The sequence below is a fragment of the Dicentrarchus labrax genome, unplaced genomic scaffold, assembly GCF_905237075.1.
Source record: "Dicentrarchus labrax unplaced genomic scaffold, dlabrax2021, whole genome shotgun sequence".
Lineage (NCBI taxonomy): Eukaryota > Metazoa > Chordata > Actinopteri > Moronidae > Dicentrarchus > Dicentrarchus labrax.
Genome location: NW_026136724.1, coordinates 20,745,156 through 20,768,452, shown reverse-complemented (window position 1 = coordinate 20,768,452; position 23,297 = coordinate 20,745,156). Strand labels below are relative to the sequence as shown.

Here is a 23,297-nt window from a genome sequence, read left to right as displayed (position 1 = left end):
AACGAATGATTTGGATGGAGTTTGAGCAACCTTTTATACAATTCTCTTTTTTAATCTTTTTTACCAATCATACAGACTTAATTTTCTTACTTAACAAATTCAATGTTTTATTGTTCTGGACTCTTCTTCTCATGCTATGACTTAGAAAACAAACAGAAGATCATGAGCAAACAAAACAACAAGACCTGACAATTGGACATGGCTCAATAAAGCGCTGGTTCTCTGGTACATGGGACAAGACGAACTGGCACAGGACAAAGGGAGACACGGACTATATATACACACACAGGGTAAGGGCACAGGTGGAAACAATCAGGGCGGAGACAGGTAATCCCAGGAGCGGGAAAAGAGACAAAGGGAGAAAGTAAAGCTGGTGACAAGAGACAGACAGGAAGTAGAACCAAAATAAAACAGGAAATTACAAGACAACATAGACACGTGACAAAACAGAATAAATAAACTTAACAAAGTTTCCTGGACATGACAGTGTGGTGCTATTTTGAGCCTTGTTAGTGGTATAAAAAGCGATTTCCTTTCACGTTACTCTGTGCCCCGTTGGCTAGCGTTATAAGCTAATTAGCGGTTTGTGCTAAAACCGGTCACGGTCGATTAGCATGAAAACATATCCCAGAGAACGGACCAACTCGGTACACATGTGTTATTAACCCCGGGTTCATTTTGCACCGGAATTGTCCTTTAACACTGCTGCAACCTCAACCTGACATCCTACAGTGTTGTGGGGACTCACATGAATTGTGGGGACACACTGGACCTTTGACATAAATAAAGGGACATTTGGGAAAATGTAAAACCTCAACAAAATATATAATATAGCTCTAATGTTTATCATATCTTTAAGGTTAAATGTTTGGGGACGTCAGTGAGGGTCCTCACAAGAATAGCAATACAAACAGCTTCAGATAAGATGGTTTATGGCTTCATTTCTCACACACACACACACACACACACACACACACACACACACACACAGTGATACACGCCTGCGTCAGGTGTGTGAATGTCTTTTTACCGTTTCCTGTTCAAAGCTCAAAGTTCAGCTGGCAGACAGAGACGATCCACAGACGCCAACAAGAAGAAGAAGAAGAATCAGAGTCTAAAACAGGAAATATTTCTCTTCACTGAAACCGCAGAAGACTGAAATCTGACAGATTTGGAGGAACTCGGTGTGTAATATCTGAATCACAGATGGATTATACCTGAAGACGAGCAGGGCGGATAAACTCAGAGATCACCGCCGATCGGCTGGCGGCCATCTTTGAGAGACGACACAGGTGTGTTTGAACGAATATGTCTGCGGCTGTTGTTGTCGAGCAGATCTGAGCTGCTGTGTCTGTTCGAACAGGAGGAACTGTGAGCTACAGAAAGAGGTTAATTTATCATATATGTTGAGGTTTTAGGTGAATTATGAAGAAAGACATCAGAAATCCTGGACGAGAACAGCAAAATGTTATCAAAATGTATAAATATTTGTCCATTTAACATGTGTTAACTTTGGTTTTTCAAAATAAGACTTTAAAAAATGTGATTCACGGTTGAAAAATGATTTAAAAAAACTACTCAGAATCTTAAATGTTAACAAAAATAACTCCAATTATTACCATAAAATATCGTAATTATTAATATTAAGAGTTCAACATGTTGTCTGTGGTGGATGATACTACTTTTTTTTTTGTTAAATTCACATTTCAGAAGAAATTTTAGACGATAATAACATGTTTAATAAAGCAACAGCCACAGTTTCAGTTACACACGAGGCCGCAGTCCAAACTGTGCACAACCCCTCAACACTTTTTGTAAAAGTAGCATAAAAGGAGTGATATCTAAATGTTATTCTACAACCGTGTGTTGTAAATGACAATAAAATAACCTTGAATCCTTTTATTACCCAACATGGAGGTCTGAAAGTCTTCTGTCAAAACTTTATGAATATCAAATAAAATGTGTAGCTTCAAGTATCAAAGTGTTAAATATTTCTTAATCTAAATCAGGAAACGTGTCTAAGTTTAGACACTTTTCTTTATTTAGGCAGTAAGTCTTGATTATTGAACAATTTAATAGTAAAATTTATTCCGAGGGGTCAAAAAACATGTTTATTTTCCTTTTTAATGTGCAGCTGAAGAGAGTCAGAGGTGGAAAGTACCTGTAACAGTATGCCGTTGTATTAGAGTTAACTAAATTAAACACTGAACACTGTAAAGTGATAAGTTATTTTAACTAAAATGATTAAGGCTATTTGATAAAGAATGTTTTTTTAACTTACAAAATTGAGTTAAAAGTTACTTAAAAAGTTAAAATCTAATATTTTTCAAGCTTAATTAACTTGTTTTTTACAGTGAACAAGAAAATCTACATGAATTACATGCAGATTGTGTGGACAAATAAACAGTTGTTTATTTATTGTTTATTTGTGTTCGTATCCACGATTTGTTCTTATTGATATCTGGGATTCACCAAAGTTTTCTTGTTTTCGCTCTTTTCTTAGTGTCAGAGAATATTTTTACCAAGATAAGAACGAAACATCCAGTTCGCACAGTCCACAAATTGTTTGTCCAACGCAAAGAAACATAAGTTTTAAATTTAAAAAAGTCATGAATTTCACATAATCAGATTAAATTATATGTTTTAGACTAATTATAGTGATTGAATTATTACATTTGAGGGCTAAAGAATAACTGTTGCTCCATTGATCCCTATTTAATCTATAAAGAACCTTGGATGATATCATTATCTTATAGATATCTTATACTTACTTTCTTATTACTTATAGTCTGTATAAATATATTTAACACCTTCCCTTATATGGTGTTTAGGAGGTTTTAGTTATGCTAATAAACAATCAGCCACATGCCACAGATTTAAGATCAAATGGGTTAAGAACATTTGGTGCATCCGGAGTTGACTTCTCTTATTTATCTTAATAGAAAATATAAGACAATGTTGCTGTGTGAGTCTCAACCTGTAATTAATGTTCTCTAATGGAAATACAGTAATAAAACATCTTAAAATGATTCATCTTAATTAAATTAAATTCTGCTGCGGGACTCTTTCACCTAAGTAAAAATATCAAAACCAAACCGTAGAAAAACTGTGCTAAAAGTAAAAGTCCTGCATTCAAAATATCACTTGTATCATAAGCTACAATATTACATCATAATTGATTTGTTAATTATATTTCAAATAAATATAAAGTGCAGTTAAAAAGTACAATATTTGCCTCTAAAAGACTTAGACTTAGACTAAAAAAACGTACTAAAATGTGGAGAATTGGTATAAAGTAGCAGAAAATACCCCAAAATTCAGATGTACACAGTTTGAATTGGCGCCCCAAACGAGGAAGTGTTTCTCTCTTAGTACAAAAATTGATTAAATGATCATAATGAGCAAAAGTTAACGTTTTATTCACTTGAATTTCACCCTTAAATTTCCCATTAATTAGCTTTAAAGTTACAGAAAACCTATTTTTCTGCAAAAAAAAAATTAAGAAGTAAAGAATATCGCAACATATTTTCTTCAACTGTTCTTTAACTGATTTTAACTGAAACTACATGATGGAAAAATGTTGAATTACATGTTTTTAAAGCTGCAACATCAAATTACATCATCTAAGGTGATGATATTCCAAATGTATGCTCAACCCAAAACAAAATGTTTACATGTTGATAGTTAATTTCTAGAAGAATTTCCTTAAAAAACTGTTGAAATCTTATTTAAAAAGTGTAAGAAAATGTAATTTAAACTCATGTAAATATCAATCTTGGAAACTTTATTCTCTATATTTGTTGAATTTTATGTTTTACAGATTTTACATTTCTGTTCACCTGCCAAAATATTTTTTTATTAAAAGACGGTTGCACTCACCAACTGGAACTGGAATTAAGAGAAAGGGCACCAATTAAACATTGTCTTCATTTTCTATCTAAGAGGTTATTGGTTATAGCTTTGATCTGTATCATGTCATCAAAAGGTTTTAACCTCGAACTCTGCATCAGTATCAGATTTTAATTGACCATAAACCTGTCTGCTTCTCCCTCCATTACACCTACAATCTCAACATGCAGCTGCAGGCAGTGATGGAAGAAGCACTCAGATCTTTAAGTAAAAGTACCAATATCACAATGTATAAATACTCCATTACAAGTAAAAGTCAGTGAAGCTAGTTTTAATTACCTTCTATGGTGAAGTTTAACCAACCTAGAGATTGAGCCCCTCTATAGGGCGACAATCTGAGGGGTCATGAGATGATTAATGGGAATAAGGTATCTGCAGTTCAAATACCTCAACATTGTACTTAAGTATTGTACTTGAGTAAAAGAGAATATTTATATTCTAGAAAGTAAACTCTAAAAAGTTCTTTATAATTATTATTCAGTGTCCAGCCGGGGCCCTCCTAGACCCGCCTCAGTCCCCGGCTGCAACGACCCCTGCTGGGCATCATGGAGCCTGGAGCAGGCCGGCTGCCACTCCAGGTACTGGGAGAGAACGAGGCGCTGCAGCAGTTCTTCAGTGGTAAGCTTGTTTACTTTATTTTAAAATCTGAGAGAAGAATAATGTATATTCTCTGACAGAAGGACCTGATCACAAAGAACGTAGTTGTCTTGTCTTGTCTGGTTGTATTTTAAGTTTACAGTAGTCCTACAGAAGGTAAACAAAGTTCTAGCCATCCTTGAAGAAGTTCTTTGGTTCCTGAGGATGGTCGAATAGTCACTAAATGTGGCTTTCAGGAGGTTCAATTGGTTCTTGAAGTGGTTTCAATAGTCTTTGAGGAGGTTAAAATGGTTCTTCAAGTACAGGTAGTTTAGGTACAGGTAGTACTTTAGGGTGGGGGCTTCTTGGGAAGGTTCTATTGGTTCCTAAAGAGGATAGTCTAGAGGTCCATCAGTAGCTTCTAATTGAAGGTTCAAGTGGTCCTACTTGAGTAGGTTCATGTAATTCTAGTGGTCCTTGAAGATGACATTCCAGGGGTCCCCAGAAAGTTAAACAGATCCTTAAGGTAGTTCCAGTGGTCCTGGGAGAGAGGTTCCAGTAGTCCTTGAAGAGGTTCAGGTGGTCCTTGCAAATGCTTCAGGGAATCCTAGAAGATCTTCTGCAAGATCTTCTGCTAGATTCCAGTTGTTCTTGAAGTGGTTCCATGGACTGTAGAGGAAGATATATTGATTGACCCTTGAGGAGGTAGTTCTTATCGACCTTGGGGGAGGGAGGCTAATATATTGATGCTTGAAGAGTACAATCCAGTGGTCCATGAGTTGTCTTTGAGATATTCTAGTCTATCTCTGAGTGGGTTCCAGTGGTCCTTTAACAGGTTTATGGGGTCTTCAAGAAGGCTCCATGATAGGTGATTAATGGTGGTCTTTAGACAGTTTCAGGGCTTCTTAAGAAAGGGCAGGTCATCCTCAAAGTGATTATCATGGTAACTGAGGAGGTACCATCCTTGAGAAAGATCTGTGGTTGTTGAAGAAGGGGTTCCAGGGGTCATTGAGAAGGTTCAAGTGGTCCTCCTTGGGGAGGTTTGTGATTCTAGTGGTCCTTGAAGAGGACATTCCAGAGGCCCTTGAGAAAGGTCCTTATGGTAGTGGTAGTAGTACTGGAGAGGGTGGTTCCACTGGTCTTGTAGAAGTTGAAGCAGTCCTTTCTGAGATTCCAGGTATCCCAGAAGAGGTTTTACTGGTCCTTAAGAGGTTGGGGTTCTTAAGAAGATTCTGATTATTCTTGAAGTGATTCTCATTGAGGAGGTACCACAAATCCAAAGTCCTTATGGCAGATCTTGTGGTCTTTGAGAAGGAGTTTCCACTGGTCCTTGAAAAAGTTCCTTACTGAGGTTCCACAAATCCTAGAGCAGGTTTTACTGGTCTTTAGGGGGCGAGGGATTCTTACAGAGATTCAAGTTTTCATTAAAGTGGTTCCACGGGACATAGAGGTTGATACATTCAAGGAGTACTTAGGGTAGTGCTAGTGGTCCTTGGGGAAATGGTTCCAGAGGTATAGGGGCAGTTAAGTTTGTCCTTAACAAGGTTCCAGGAGTAAATTAATTCATGCTGAATTTATCCAACTAGTTACTACAAAGCTGAAACGTCTTAATCCTTCCATTAACCACACGGCAGTAGAGTCTGAAGCTCTCTGATTGGATGTTGACTTATTGTTGACATGTTTTCTATGAGTTGTAACGGACTATGCTCTTTTTTACCTTTTACTTTTTCTCAGATGTCACATCTCATGGTGACCACTGTCAAGCTAGAAACATACTTACAAATTTCCTCAGTGGTATTCATTCATAATAAACTTTATTCTCCTCTATATGCACATATATAAATAAATATAAATATTATCTACTTTATAAGAATTCACTTTTTTAAATGACACAAGTCATACAAACTTTCACCCTGATTCTTGGACTAAAAACTAATCTACATACATACAGTAGGTTATCTATTTCCTTATCTTCCTCTGGTATTTACAGTCAAGAACAATTGATTCCCGCGTGTGTGTTGTGTGTGTTGTGTGTGTGTGTGTGTGTGTGTGTGTGTGTGTGTGTGCAGGTCAGGATGTGAGTGGCGTGTTGGACAGTTCTGTCGCTGTGGATACGAGCATCCTGGAGCAGTACCTCAGCAATGACATGGACCCCAACAGTTTGTAAGATTGATACACACACACACACACACACACACATAATCCCAGTATTACATGATTCTTCTGTGATCGATTATTGATCAGTCTGATTTATTATTCATTTAGGATCAGCCCTTCCTCGGCTGAAAGTGATTCTGATTGTGAATTTTTTTATTATTATCTTGTTTTAATGATAAAATGGAGTCAATTAGAGCCTCTAATACCCACAATGCCTCTTACTCTGATGTCCTTCAGCTCATTTTATCCAGTATCACATAAGAGAGTGACTTCCAGCCCTCTTGATGTAATACAAACAAGGTTTTGAGCCTTGTTTGCTTTCTGGTCTGGATCCCTCCCTACTTATCCATAGACCAATTTCCAAATTACCCTTTCATATGGACCATTTCCATGGAATTTCTCTCTGCACTGAAAAATAACATTTTATTGTGTTCAGTTCTTGTACTCCAGGGGCCACATACTGGAGGGTGTTGCACAGAATCCCTTAAAATATTTCCTTAGTAAAGATATTAAGACTCTACGGCACTGAAAGAGATTTTACAGCAGTAAAACTGTTTCCTCTGAGATTGTTTGTTTGTTGTTAAATACTCGAGTGAACATGTTAAGTAAAACCTTAAGAAGAAGATATAAGGTTGTTTTGTGCAACTCAAACTTTAAATAAACCTTAACCTCAGGTGTTTTGTGCAACCGACCCCTTAGACGTTAATCGATCACAGCATCCTGAACACAGACTGAGATAGTACGTGGCATTTGGATATCTGCTGCACCTTTTAAAAAGTACAATATTTGCTTCCGAAGAATGCAGTAGTGGAGTACAAGTAAAAATAAGTAGAAAATGTAAATATTCAAGTAAAGTACAGGTACAGCAACACAGTACTGTGCTGCATTAATGAGGGAGTGTGTGTAATAAAATGTAAAATCTATGTGATTTACGTAAATAAACTAGTGGGAAGAGGTAGTAAGAGTTGTGCTAACAGCGGAAACCTACTGTTATATAACACACACACAAACAGCATTGACCTAGTTGGTTATCAGCTGAGTGAAGGTTGTAAATACAGAATGCAGAAAGCTCTTTGCATAACCAGGCGATCCCATTCAAAACAATATCAAACAACAGTTATTAAAATAAAAAATAAAGCTTTCCATGGCATCGGATTATTTCACATAGGTTGTCATACAACATAAATTATTGGGAGACATAAAAAATAATAATAAATCAAATAAATGGAGTAAATACATATTCCACAACAGTGTCTCTATGTTTCACGTATTTATTTATTTGTTTGTTTTTTCCCAGCATGCTCCCTGAGTCTCCTCCTGACTCGAGCTCGGAGGCTTGTTCACCTGCACAGTTACCAGGTAATGTTCACAGAGCTTTCATTAAATATGACTGCTATGTAATTATTTGGATGTTGGTTTGTAATTGGACTCAATTGATGTAACTGTCATCCTGGGTCAGTAACTGCTATACTCCTTGACTACAAAAATAGTATTGTATTATTACTGATAGTATTTACAGTATTTATAGTATTTAGAAGCTAATTTTCACATACATACTTAAGTTGTTTGCCTAAAAGTCTAAAGTTTCCAGATTAAATGGTGCAACGGAGCTAATGTGTTAGCTTCCAACTTTTTGGACTCGAAGGTCAACATGGTTTTGTCAGCAGTTTAAATTCACATATCAAAGTTTAGTCTAATAAAGTTTAGTTATACATTAAAGCTTCACAAAAATTTACTTTTTTAAAATTGATTTCTGTCAATAATTTTGCTATAAATGCTGCTGTGACTGAGCTCCAACAGGAAACAGTCTGAGTCTCTGGTTGAGTGTGTTTTGATTTAAATTCACTAAAAGGGTGAAACTGTCCTCTAATATGCTTTGATTCTCTGATTGGTAGACTTCCATTACGAGCCTTCCTATTGGCCCAACCAGCAGACCAACCAGGAAGCGTTTTATCCAACACAACGGACTCTCACCTCTTCGTCCTGTCGCTTTAAGGATCGAGGCCCCGCCCCCGCCCAAGATGAGCTGCTGACCCACGATCAGCTCCGCAGTCTGGGCCTCACTAACACCTACGTCAAGTCTGGGGCCTCACCTGCTCCACCTGCCCACCTGCACCAGCACACACCTGAACACACACACTACCTGAGTCCAGACAACTGCCCGCAGGTTTACACCCCTCCAACACCTCCTTCCCCACCACAACAACCGCCACCGACCCTCACAAACAGCTACGCCACACCCTGCACTGCTCCCGGCCTGGTCCCAGATATAGCCACGGGGGGCCTGATGGGCCCCACCTCCACACTACACAGCTAGTAAGCATCAGCTCGGGCTGATAATCTATTATGTAACTTTGGGTCCTTAGCAGCTGTATATTACATTACATATCGCATTATAACATTTGTAGTTCCGATCGCAATTTTACGATTCAGATGTTTTTTGCATCGTTTTAAAACATATTTTCGATTTAATCAATTTATCAAACAGCTTTAATTCAGCATTTCCTGTTTTGTGACTTTTACACTCAACTCACACTGCGGCTTCTGTTTCTGACTTCCAAACTAAAGCTGCACAATTAATCAAAATATTATGGAAATCGCATTATGGCCAAATGCAATATGCAAATATTTTTGATAAAGGTAAAAGGTGACAAAACAGTTTTATAATGGAGGACTGTAGTTCTGCACAAAAACAGCTTTGTTTATTACAGACCCCGAAAAACTTTCCACACTAATCACAACTCATATCACCTAATCTACTACCACAACTTGTGATAACAGGCAGGAAATAATAAACGTGTATATGCCCGTCTGAGTCTTTCTCGTCCTTCTTCAGCTCCCCAGAGAGTAAAAAGAGGAGGAGATCTGAGTCTGAGGAACCATCGGTGGGAGTCGAAGCGTCCTGCAGTGAGGCTGACGGGACTCGAGGAGGCAGTGGAGGGAACGGCGTGGGTGGTGGTGGACTGAGTTTGGGATCCTACCAGCTGCTGACTTGGGATCAGTACAGGCTGGAACATTGGAGCGCTTTGTACAATAGCAGCTACCAGACACTGTGAGTACAGAATCAGCTGAATCAGTTTAATTCAACACGCCAGTAGTTGTTGTACCAACTGTGCATGTACATCAAGCACCTGAAAGTTCAGTCAGCTTTAAGTTTGATGAAGCAGCGTGGGATCATGGGAGTTGTTGTCTTCACCACCATTGCCGTCATTGCAGTCAGCTTCTCCCGGTTAAGATTCCTTCAGTGTTCATGGTTCAGGAGGTTTCTACCGGGAGCCCAGTTATCCACAGAGGTCTCCTCCTCTCCAACACAAACAGACCCGCTGATTAAAACCACTAAACACACTGAATAAAGCAGTTCCACCTTAACAATCACTGCTTCTCCCACGCTGTTGGACAGACAAAGGACGTCCCGGAGGGGCTGCGAGCCGAGCTGCTGCTAACGTTAGCTCAGCTTGTTTCTCTGATAACTTAAGATCCAGACGTCCGATGACTAAAATCCTTCATCCGGTTCAAATCTAGAGTTAAAAAGCACCAAGATCTAAACAGTGGATGGTAACAATGTGGCTTCAGACTGGATTAACAGTCAATGTATGACAGCTTATGGCAGACAACCACAATGCTGACGCAGGCACAAAGGGGATATGACGCCATCGACAGGCGACCGGTGAAACGCAGCGTTACCTGAATAAAATGACAGATTTCTCTGAGTTTGAACATTGTTGGAAATATTTGGGATAATGGAAGAACTCATATTATATATAAACAGGAACTGCTTTCCTTCTCTGTTTCCAGGTCTCCTCCTGCCTACCACGTCGACACAGATAAAGGCTTCATCTACTCCACAGCTGACGAGGCCTTTGTCTGCCAGAAGAAGAATCACTTCCAGGTCACCATTCACATCGGCGTAGCTGCAGAGCCGCAGTACGTCAAAACGCCCAGCGGGCCGCAGTTGGTCGACCACTTCCTGATAAAAGTGTTCGGGGTCAAGGTGAGATCCAAACTCTACTGTCAGTAAACAGACTCTATCGATCTATCAGTGACTGACTGGTAGGTAAAGATGCAGCATTAATATCTTGATTGATGATGTTTTTATCATCTCACAGCTGGAATCTCCAAGCCACCAGGTGACCATTGAGCAGTCTCAGCCCGACCGCAGCAAGAAGCCCTTTAACCCAGTCAGGTACATAACAGATGCACCAAACATACCTTTGTTTAACACCTTTTCTGATCCAATCCACTCTGTGGGAGACGGTCCTGGATCCGCACTGCCACAAGGGTTGGCAAAGCGTCTGTATGCTGTTCCCTGCAGGATTTGGGAATAATTACCCAAAGTGTATTTATAAGCAGTTCCAGGGTGACCCGCTTATGTCAAGCAGCACAAAGCGGATCGCACTGGAATCTGCTTGATCTGGTGCCACATTAACAATGTGGCACCAGATCAAAAGTCGATCGGTCAGAGGCAGGTTAGAAACACAGAAGACACTGTTTTATTTCCTTTTTAAAGACAAAATATACAATTTATAGCAGACAACGCCCTCTGAAGACGCTCTTGTGAGATTAGAAGACGCTTTAATTGATGTTATAAAGTCATACCCGGTGGAATTTCGGGGTGAGGCTGTAGCTGCATGTCCATAAAATCCTCATCATCATAATTCAAGTAGAAAACACGGAAACAAAACAGCCTGTGCTTAGTTACGATTGTATGACTGGATAATCGTTAGTGAAAGTTTGTGAATGCTATTTTTGACCACAAGGGGGCAGAAAAAAGTGACACACAAAAATAATTTGTACAAACACAAAAATGTAAATGTTAAAAATCAATTAATTATCTTCATTACCTTCAGGGTGGCTCTGCCCAGCGGCAAAATCACCAAGGTAACTCTCGGCCGACTGCACTTCAGCGAGACGACGTCCAACAACATGAGGAAAAAAGGCAAACCCAACCCCGACCAGAGGTGTGTGAGTGAGTATGTGAATGAATGGATGAATGAACAGAGCTACATGCTAACTGTGTGTGTGTTTGTAGATACTTTCAGATGGTGGTTGGTCTGTACGCTGCAGTGGCAGGAGAGGAGACTTTTCTTATCACGGCTCTGGTTTCGGAGAGAATCATCGTCAGGGTAACAACGCCGACTTTTAACCATCAATTGAAGCGCAGACGCTCAAAATCTCTGCCATTAATGCTGCAGCCTTTACCCCTCTGCAGGCTTCCAACCCCGGTCAGTTTGAGACGGAAGGGGACGCACTGTGGCAGCGTGGGGCGGTGCAGGACGCTGTGGTCTGTCAAGGCCGAGTGGGCATCAACACCGACTCCCCCGACGAGGCGTTAGTTGTCTGTGGCAACGCCAAAGTGATGGGCGCCGTCATGCAGCCATCCGACTACCGCGCCAAGCAAAACATACAGGAGGTATGAGATATGAGAGCGACGCCATGAATGCAAATGATGTGTTTGGGCTTCCTTACCTGCAATGATAATCAGCAGATGTTTGGCAAACACAATATTCCCAGACTCCCTTAAAAAATCAGCTAATTTTGAGGACAAACTTTATAAACTTTGTGAAACACTTTTTTTTATATGTAATTCTTAATTATTTCGGCCTCCTTGTTAATTTGGCAAACGTTACACATTTATTTATTTGTGTAAAAACATATTTGAATGTATCAAGCTCACTCAATTCGTCATACAAACTAGTTATTTTGTTTTTATTTTTATGAATCATTTACAATTTTTTATTTTATTATATATCTAAGTAGCATAAAGGGAACCATATCTAAATTTAATTTTACAACCTTGCATTGTAGATGACAATAAAATAACCTTGAAGTCCTCTGAATACAGTAATTGTTGCTGTTTTCAGTGATAGTTGTTTTTATTCATGCTTATACACTGATAAAAAACATTTATTCAACAATTTTATTGTGAAAACTTCCATAATTATACAATTAAAATTTTAATTAAATTACGATTAAAATAGATATCAGTCAATTAACAATCAAATCCATGTAAAACAAACAAATTTTACATAATTTTAGAAATGTATTAACAGTATTAACAGTGTAACCTTCCTAAATAAACAGTAAATATCTAATGTAATGCAAATGTATTTAAATCTTTTTCTGCGAATTAAAGGTAATTTTCTTTAAATAAGCAGAACTTAATGATTATTAACAGTTACAGATTTTTCACGTTATTTTACATTAATATTTACATCACAGTCTATTTTTGGAATTGTATTAATATTTCCATGTATTTAAAAACACTGTAAAACTGTTTTTTACAATGTAGCTTTGAGTATCAAGAATCAAAACTTAAATACTTCTTTAATTAACAGTTTTGTAATGTTTCTAACTCTAAAGTTTCTGTTTATTTCTGCACTTTATTCTGACACTTTCTAATCTTTTTGTTTGTCAGGTTGATTCTGAGCAGCAGTTGAAGAGGATCACTCAGATGAGAATAGTTGAGTTTGATTATAAACCAGAGTTTGCGTCCACTATGGGAATAGACCACACCCACCAGACAGGTAACAGGCCACATTATTACAGTGTTATTATAATACTGTCATTTATTCACTGTATACCAGGTGAACATTATAGCATTATTATATAAAATGATATTTCAGGTATAATAGCTCAGGAGGTGAAGGAGCTGCTGCCGTCGGCGGTGAAGGAGGTCGGAGACGTCAGCTGCTCCGACGGAGAGAAGATTCATAACTTCCTCATGGTGGACAAGGTAATCTTTCTTCTTGTTGTGTTTATCTTTATTGGACAGTATGTGACATTTAAGATTTGGCTTCAACAAACAGCTGAAATTACTTGAAGGTTTTACAAATTTCAAAGGTTATTACAGATCGGGAGCAGTGGTATAAACAACGCCACAATGTATAGACACAATAATGTCTTTTTAGTTCAGATATGTTCAAATATTGATATATTTGATTGTTTGTGACCCTTTAAAGCCTCCATACTAAAGCACGCTTATCAACATTATAATGCCATAAAAACTGCGGTCATTCCACTACTTAACCAAACGTTGGTTAGCTTTATAAAGCTATATTATATAAGCTATTTATTCTTTCTAGTCTATTATAGGTCAGAAATAAGTAACATAGTCCAACATCCACACAAGATTTTTAATGTACGCTGAAATGAGACAGAGAAACAGAGCAAACCTTCACATTCAGAAGCTGGAAGCAGAAGACGTTTTTCATTTTTTACTTAAACAATTACACTAATTATCAAACCAGTGGTTAAAGTGACTAATTATTATACTAATAATATACTAATAAACTAATTATTTCAGCTCCAGTTCTTAATGTATTTTCTACTGAATGCTTTTTCATCAAAACATTTTGGTGCTTCCCTTCCACACTGTAAAATAAAAGTGCATCGACTACATTGGCGCACACACGACTTTAACAAAGATACAACTTTATTTACTACATTTCCCATGAGTAGCCACGAGCATCCTTCCAAACCTGGTAAAGGTATATGATGTTAAATATGTTTTATCTCTGTTCCAGTAGCACGAAATCTCACAGGAAACAGAAATAAAGTTTTTGTGTACTTTCTCTGACTCCCTCGTCTTCGTCTTCGTCTTCCTCTTTCTCCCCCAGGAGCAGATCTTCATGGAGAACGTCGGGGCGGTGCAGCAGCTGTCGAAGCTCACCGACAACCTGGAGACCCGAATCATAGAGCTGGAGGTCTGGAACCGCCGACTGGCAAAGCTAAAGAGCCTGACGGGCAGCCTGCGCTCCACCGGGTACGTTCATCCTTTCATCTGTTCATTCATTCATCTGGTATTATAGATTCATAAGGGCGGACAAAAGCTGTAGTTTGTGGTCATGTTCAGCAAATGATGGCTGGTTATTTAAACAAGCTTCAAACGAGCATTCACCACATTAATAATACAGACAGTTAACGTGCATAAAATAAGAAAAGAACTACATTAATAATATTAGCAGGGTTTAGATCTGCAGCGTAGTCGACTTTAGGAGTTTAAACATTTTAAAAATGTCTGTAAATGTCAAAGAACGGTCAGTTTCGATGCTGAACAATTTGGGCAAAGTTGTTTTTAAACTTAACATAAATAGCAAATATCTCGTTAGAAAATGTGAACATTGTACATGACATAATATTATTACAATAATAATCATTCAACACCCGTAAATATATTGTTAAAACTAGACAACATTTCCTCTTTTTTGTATTTTCTTTATAAATCTTTAGACATTTGTTTCTACTTTTTAGTAATAATATAAAATAAACCAGTGGGTTTTTCACTTTTAAAAGTGATTCGTTGAGTAAGTTTTGGACTGTGACAAACGTTTTCAGTTCCTCTTAAAATCACATAAATCCATAATTTCTGTGTGTGAGTGCAGGTAATAGGTAATACTGTACAGTGTTCAATGCCATGGAAAAGTACTTGTGTGTGTGTGTGTGTGTGTGTGTGTGTGTGTGTGTGTGTGTGTGTGTGTGTGTTGCATAATAGCCGATTACTGTGTTATCAGCGTATCACAGTTCAAGGACTCTCTGAAGGCTTCTGTGTGAATGAAGAGCAGCAGCTTTAAAAGAATTAACTGCAGCTAAAAACCAAGGTTGAGGTGTCACTAACAGGTCACTGCGGTCACGGTACAAGGTACTGTGGGAAATGTAGGCACAGACCGAATAAGATTAGCTATGTTTCGGTGCAGAACGGTGGGAAAAAACTGCAATTTTATCAGTAATTTCAGAATAAAAGCTGGAATTCTTGCGTTTTCTCCAACAGGAAACCTAGAAAACACAGCAGCGTGTCGATGTCGTCGAGTCCTGACGATTGTAAGACCGGGAAAGTTCAGAAGGAAGGCTGGAGTCAGAAGTACAGACACTGTCTGCGGCATAAAGTCTTCCAGGCCAGCGTCTTCACCCTGCTGGCCACCATGGCGTTCTGGTGAGGCATGATGTCACTTCCTGTTTTAGTGAAATAGAAATAATATGTGCATTTTGAAAAACTAAAATATTGTGTGTGTGTGTGTGTGTGTGTGTGTGTGTGTGTGTAGCATCATCTCTATCACTGCTCTGTACCTACTAAATTTGAAGGACGGAGACTTTGATGCATTTCCCGGCAGCAGGTAAACAACTTTTTATTGTAATACGAAACACTGTTTATTTACAGAGTGACACCTAGCAACCACCAAATGTCCCCTATCAAAAACCCCATTATCACCCTGGCAACCATTAACATCGGACCAACCAGCAACTCTTGCACTCCCTTTGTAACATACAACACTCAGTAACACACAACCAACTGACTGGTGGCATCCTAGTAACCATCGATCATCACTTGGCAACCACCTAGTAACATCATAGCAGCTATTTAGTAACGTCATAGTAACCACTGACAGTCACCTAACAACCACCTAGTAACACTTCCTGTAACAACCATCTTGCAACACCCTAGCAACTACCTAGTTACATTCAACCAACCACTGACAGTTGCCTGGCAACCCCCTGGTAAAACCCTGGTAGTTTCCTAGCTACATTTATGGGGTTATTATTTTTACCGATAATAATAAATTATCTCATTACACTACGACTTCAGTGTTCTGTTTGTGGTTGTTTGTGCTGATTGTTGTTTTTACTCTCTCAGTAACGGGAGCGTGGTTCCTCCGCAGACCACAACCTGGAGCAGCACAGGTAACCTACAAACCTCTCACTGTTCACATTCACACAGATACACAGAGGATGTAAAATTCATCTGTGTGTGTTACAGGCAATAGGATGTAATCTGAATAATAATATTTAGAGAGAATCAGAGAATCCAAAGTCCAAAGTAATATTAGATATCCGCTGATTAATCAACAATACACTGACTTCTTTTGAATGAATATTGATCTTCACATAAAAGGTTTAAACAGATAATTTTGTATGTACATATAAGTGTCACTTCTCTCTACCAGTCACACCGACCACTGTACCCGGACCCTGGCCACCAGACGTGGACTTCTGTGACCTGCTGTACTGTGATCAGGTGTACTGCTGCACTCCACCAACAGGGGGCAGCACCGACTCCAACATCACCTCCACTGAATCAGCTGCAGCAGAAAAGTCTAATCTGACAGGTAAACACAGCAGATTCATTCTGACAGATACAGAAATACAGGAAAGAAACATAAAGACACAAGTTGGATATTAACCGTCATTACTCACAGTATAAGAGTATGTCATGTTTTTGCTTTACAGAAAGAAGAAGAGAAAAACTTTATCACCAGCTGAAAAGTGCCAGAGACTGTGAGTTTCTACATTTAAATCTGCTTTCACAGATCATTAGGTTGAATGGATGTTGAGGCCGCTAGCGAGGATCAAATATGCAATACCTAATTTTTGCTGCAAGAACATTGAAACAATAATTCATTTGACGTGGTGAAGTAGCGCAGTTAGTTAGGATTCCTTCAGTGTTCATGGTTCAGGAGGTTTCTACCGGGAGCCCAATGATCCACAGAGGTCTCCTCCTCTCCAACACAAACAGACCCGCTGATTAAAACCACTAAACACACTGAATAAAGCAGTTCCACCTTAAAAATCACTGCTTCTCCCACGCTGTTGGACAGACAAAGGACGTCCCGGAGGGGCTGCGAGCCGAGCTGCTGCTAACGTTAGCTCAGCTTGTTTCTCTGATAACTTAAGATCCAGACGTCCGATGACTAAAATCCTTCATCCGGTTCAAATCTAGAGTTAAAAAGCACCAAGATCTAAACAGTGGATGGTAACAATGTGGCTTCAGACTGGATAAACAGTCAATGTATGACAGCTTCTGGCAGACAACCACAACGCTGACGCAGGCACAAAGGGGATATGACGCCATCGACAGGCGACCGGTGAAACGCAGCGTTACCTGAATAAAATGACAGATTTCTCTGAGTTTGAACATTGTTGGAAACATTTGGGATAATGGAAGAACTCAACTACATAGAGAACATAGAGCCAGAGCTTATACACTGTTTAATGAGGACGTGTTACAGATTAGAGCTTTAACTCTTTAACTTGAATTGAACATTTCACTCACAATAAGAGCTTCAGGGTGAAGTTGTATTAAGTTGGAGACCAAATTTTACATCTATCTTCTATTGTTCTCTCTCCATCAGGGACAAACACCACCATCCAGTCTTTCATGATCAAAGAGAACCAGCAGGTGATTGACAGAAAATACTGCCTGAGAGACGAATGTGGGTCAGTAAAGAAACCATCATTACTATATCATATCTCATGAAAGCTTGTTAAAAAACACAGTTGTGATTCAGCCTCTCGTCACTCCGTCTTGTTTCCTTCAGACCAGGTAGATTCGCCTACAGAGTTCCCATCAGCCCGTTTGTTCCAGTCAACATGAGAGTCACTTTAATCATGAAGTAAGTCCTGATTGTAAAAAAACCAAAACATTATCTTAAATGTGTGTTGAATTGGTGTGTCAGTGTGTTTTCTAGGCTGCTGGGTTGTCAGCTAGTTAACAGTTTATGTCAACTGATTAAGAAGAAGAAACTAAAGACGTGACAGGAAATTAAAAATGTTCCGATGTATTTATTTGTATTTCTTCGTAGCTCCACCGAGCTGCTGGTGGTTCACCTGTGTAGTTTTGATGAGTCAGCGTCCTGCTCTGCTCTGCTGGATATAAACACTGTCACTGGAACCAGATACCCTTCAAACACACAGGTAAATAATAGATTTTTAATACCTTTTAGGCTATCACAGCTTTATTTCTAACGTTCACAATGTAAAGCTGATTCTGGTTCATATTGTGTTAGCCGTTAGTTTTAGGCTAATTTATTTGTATCGCACCAACCAACATTTTACAGCGTTTTTTTTATGTATTCTTATATTTTCAAAGATATATATGAACTTTCGACTCCTTACATTTTCTAAACAAGCTGGTTACTTTAGTATTAATGCATTTTAGGGAAAAAACGTAACGAGACGAAAACGCCAAAATCGGCTTAAAAGACGTAATAAGTTGAAGTTCCAGTTAGCTTTGCACAGAGTACTTTTTACCTTTATTTAATTTCAGCCTGTACTTTTACACTTCAACTCGAGTAAAGTACTTTTGCCACCTGACTTCAACCTTATTTATTATAAAAAAAGGATTTAAAATTGAATGAAATCAATAATTCCTCATCAGTCAGGCTGTTTATTGACAATGTCGCTCGGATCATCTGACCTGCTGCAGGGTCAATTATTTATATAATATTTACATTTTTAATAACTCACCACGTTAACATTGTACAATTTACAGCGTTAGTTCTCGGAGAATCTCTCACATCCAAGTAAAACTGGTGCAACTGAAATATGCCAATCAATATTAAATCGAATCAAATCGGAATTGAATCGATTCGGGGAATTAAGGCAATTTAAAATGGTGTTAAGAAAAGATATAAAAGAAACACAAAGTACGATATTTCCCTCTAAAATAATGCATAAGTTGAATTATAAATTGGCAGAAAATGGACTTTCTTAAGTAAACAACAATTAAAATTTCCTGTCTAGTAAAAAGACTTATCGAAGGCAACCTGACGGCTCCCCTTAAACAGATTGTTTGTGTAATTTCCCGCCCTGAACTGTGAGCTCATTGAGGTAAAATGGATTGTGAGTTTGGTTTTAGGGTCACTGAGGTTCCAGTCCACCAACTCAGCTACCATCACAGTTAATAATGCAGGAAGTGTTGGGAAACACTGATGAGTAATGGATGAGCGGCAGGGTTTCCCCCTCGCGTCGGGACGACAACATGCTAATCACAGTTCACGAATATCACAGTGACACACAAAAGACAGCAGATATACTCGGATATTAAACATTCTGCAGTGAAAAGTAGTAAAATATTAGCATTAAAATGTATTTAATGTGCCAAAACTAAAATTACTATAATTAAAGAACTTCTTTGATGCTCCATGTATCATATAAGTAAGTTTTCAAGTAAATATTCCCACAATTATATCTTCTTAAATGTAGAAATTTGTTAATTTTGCATAATTCTCTTCTATGTTTTGTTTTTTCTGACATTTTATAGACAATTAATGGAAACAATAATCTGCAGATTCATTGATTATGAGAATAGTTGTTAGTTGAAGGCAAAGAGGATGAAGTTGTGAGTCAGTGACACGTTGTTTTTATTGTAAACTGTTGAATAAACCTGGAACTGACTGTTTCTGTCTGTCTGTCTGTCTGTCTGTCTGTCTGTCTGTCTGTCTGTCTGTCTGTCTGTCTGTCTGTCTCTGCAGGGCGAACACGAATGGCCTCTTCACGTGTCTCGTCTTTATCACAGCTCGTACCACTTTCGTTCCACAGTGGCTGTAAGAAACATTTATTATTATCATTTAATTATTAACAATAAATCTCTGTTTTCACTGATATAAACTGTATTTGGACAGTTTACCAACACTTATAAACTGAAAAACAACATTTATTCAGTGTTTCTGTTGTGTAAACTTTCATAATTATACAACATCTGTCAATTAAGAAACAAATCCATGTAAAATTACACAAAAAATAAAAATATTTTTACTGTTAATGTCAGTAATTTTACATAATTAAAAACTATTAATAGTATTAAACTTGAATTTAACAATTGAATCTATTAAATAAACAGTAAATAGTCTTTTGATGTGGAAATTAACTTTAAATAAGCAGTAATTTAATGATTATTTACAGTTTTTTCACATTATTTGCCATCAGACATCTAAATTCACAGGATATGTTTGTAATTGTATTATTATTTAAAAAATACAGTAAACAATCTGTAAAATAAATCTATAAAATAAACAGAAAAACCCTGAAAACCTACAGATTTAGTTTTACAGTGTATAATATAACATGTGTCTCTCCTCAGGGTCAAGCAAACTGCAGTACTGACCATCACTTCGCGGGGGCGCTCTTCACTGACTACTACTTCCACTTCTACAGACGCTGCACAGACTCGTAGACACTTATTATATTAAACAGACGACAATCAGAGAAATAGACGCAGACTTCTGCTTTTATGTATTTTTTTTAAAGCTGCGAATGCATTTTTATTGTGATATGAGTCACTTTTGCTGATAGATTTTACTGCGTAATCTTATAAATGTTCTCCAGTGGAAGTTCAGTCAGATCAGATACACAATATTTAATTTCTTTTTACTGTCTTTTATTCGCTTTGTGAGAAAGTGAGCCGACAATTTAACATCCAGCACTTAAAATTATTCATTTTCAGTAGTCAGACATGTAAATTACTTTAACATTGATGCACAGAAATCTTTTAAAGCAGTTTAGTTGTTTCTTTGCTGCTTAAAGCACCAAAAGGTATGGAAGTTCATTTCTGCCAATATGACGGGAAAAAGGATTCTGTAAGTCATTATAATGAGAAACTTTCTCAAAATAATGACTTAGTATCTTAAAATAATTATTTATTATCTCACAATAATGACTTAGTATCTTAAAATAATGACTCATTAAATCATTATTTTGAGAACATTTCTCATTACAATAACTTACAGAATCCATAAACAGGAGGTTTTGTTTTTGTTTTTTAGGCCTGTAAAAACTCTTAAAGGTAAATATCAGACAAGGCTTTTGCAGGTTCAAACACCAAAAAGGTTGTGAATCAATTCATTAAAAGATAAATACGTTTGAAAAGTGACTTTTATGATAACGTTTATCTGCTGTAAAACACTGATCTCAACTGTGTGGAAGAAATTTTGGGATTATTTTCAAAATTCCAAGAAAAAGGTTAAAATTGTGCGAATTTAAGAACTTTCTAAAAGAAATAAAGATTAAATTTTGATCTCAGAACGTTGTTGTTGTTGTTTAAAACAACAAAACTTAAAGGTAATTATTTAAACAAATAAATATGAGAAGTTTGTCTGACTGATGTTAAAATGTTAAAATTACTTATTAAAAACAAGTTATTAGTTATTTCTGAGTGTGAAACTGTTCAAATGAATCCTTTCTATGAGCTGAACGTGACTGAATCCTGACTGCTCTGCTTTATGTGAAATAAAAACAAGTAAATAAAAATGTTTTTAAATCAAATTGCATCTGTCTTATTGTAGGAAATCAACATGGACCCTTAAACTATGAAATTATTTTATTACACTTCACAATTAGTCTTTTTTTAATTAAAAATCCTCTGTATTAAACACTGTATTTTAATTATATAACGTGTTACAATGTGTGTATTTGAAAGTAACTTTTTAAGAGACAGTGTTGTTGAACTCCCTCAGCTGTAAACACACACACAACACACACACACACACACACACACACACACACACACACTGATGACTAATTCAGGTGGAGGAGGTGAAACAGAAACACCGAACTAATTAGGTGTCTGAGACAAACGTCTCAGCTGCCGGGAGGACGGTAACGTTTCAGGAGAGCAGAAAACACCCGGCGATGGACGTCCACACTGTGAGTATCTGTCTTAATGGTCATTAACCTGTTTGATACTGAGAGCTTTATCTTATAAAGGTCCATTACATTCAACAACACTTCTTATTTTCTCTCATTAAATAACATTTCTCAGATAATTCTCTGTTGGAAGGACGGTGGCCATTTTTAACTTTTAGTTTCTTAAAAATGTCATAAATGAAGAAACTTTCTCTGCAACAGAAAACTGAATATACCATTAAATATATATATATATGAATAAACTGCACCACTACACCATGAATTAATAGAAAATGGCCTTAAATTAACATTATTTTATCTTTTTTTAAAGGGCCTGTGTTATGTTTTATTATAAATTTACTATGTATATTTTCCATTCATTTTTGCCATTTTGGGAAATATTCAGCAAGAACGGAAACATATTACATTCAAGCATTTGTAGGTAATGAACTAAAACATTAAATCCCCTGCAGTGGCCCTTTAAATCGATTATTGACGCTTATATTCGTCCAGTTTAGGAGCCGTAAAGTTTGAGAATTGAAGCAGTTTTTTTAAGTTCTGGTCAAACAACTAACATGATGGAGCTTTGAGGTCATAATTCTCTGTTGGACGCTTCAGACTTAAATAAAATAAAGTAAAGTAAGTAAGTACAGTAATTTTCTAATTTTAAATTACAGTTTTTAGCTTTAGTTTGACATAAAATCTTTTTATCATTGTCGTTTTTGGTCTTTTTAATGTTTAATTAAAGATATTTTCACATGTAAATAGAGGTGAACACTGCTCTCTCTTATTTTAATCTGAGTCTTATCTGTGAACTTACAGTAATTATTGCTGTTTTCACTGATAAAAATGTTTACCAATGCTTATACACTGATAAAAGAACATTTATTCAACGTTTTTGTTTTGCGAAAACTACTTGAATTTAACAGTTTAATCTATTAAATAAACTGTAAATATTTGCAACAAAATGATAGATTTGCAAATGTCTTTTTATGTAAATAAGCAGCAATTTTACAGTTATTTACAGTAACAGACTTTTCACACTATTTTACATTATTATTTTTGTTATTAAGTAATAATAATTAACAGGAAAAACCCTGTAAACGGCTGAAACCATTAATCAGCTGGTTCTTAAACTACCGTACACGAGCGTTTTTAAATATATATATATATTATTTTGATAATCACTGATTATTATTTGAATAATTTGAATGTATTTGTAATAATTCAGAGGTTTGGACTGTTGAAACAAACAAAAACAA

At 37.2% G+C, this 23,297-nt stretch overlaps 1 protein-coding gene across 2 annotated transcripts; it reads left to right on the top strand.

Annotated features, from left to right (window-relative positions):
• The first annotated feature begins 1,037 nt into the window (after positions 1-1,037).
• Positions 1,038-21,675, top strand: LOC127359203 (myelin regulatory factor-like protein). 2 transcript variants are annotated; one of them, XM_051393067.1, is made up of 24 exons: positions 1,038-1,292; positions 4,391-4,527; positions 6,555-6,648; positions 7,940-8,001; positions 8,538-8,958; positions 9,479-9,694; positions 10,438-10,633; positions 10,749-10,825; positions 11,490-11,600; positions 11,672-11,765; positions 11,852-12,052; positions 13,058-13,166; positions 13,266-13,375; positions 14,259-14,404; positions 15,410-15,571; positions 15,681-15,752; positions 16,271-16,317; positions 16,581-16,742; positions 16,864-16,911; positions 17,766-17,850; positions 17,952-18,026; positions 18,216-18,327; positions 19,887-19,958; positions 20,495-21,675. In XM_051393067.1, exons 2-24 carry the CDS (start codon positions 4,455-4,457, stop codon positions 20,585-20,587), a joined length of 2,838 nt encoding a protein of 945 aa, XP_051249027.1. In that variant the 5' UTR covers positions 1,038-1,292; positions 4,391-4,454; the 3' UTR covers positions 20,588-21,675. The 2 variants fall into 2 exon arrangements, with proteins under 2 accessions (XP_051249027.1, XP_051249028.1); XM_051393068.1 differs by lacking the exon at positions 1,038-1,292 and adding an exon at positions 1,305-1,388.
• The last annotated feature ends 1,622 nt before the right edge of the window (positions 21,676-23,297 follow it).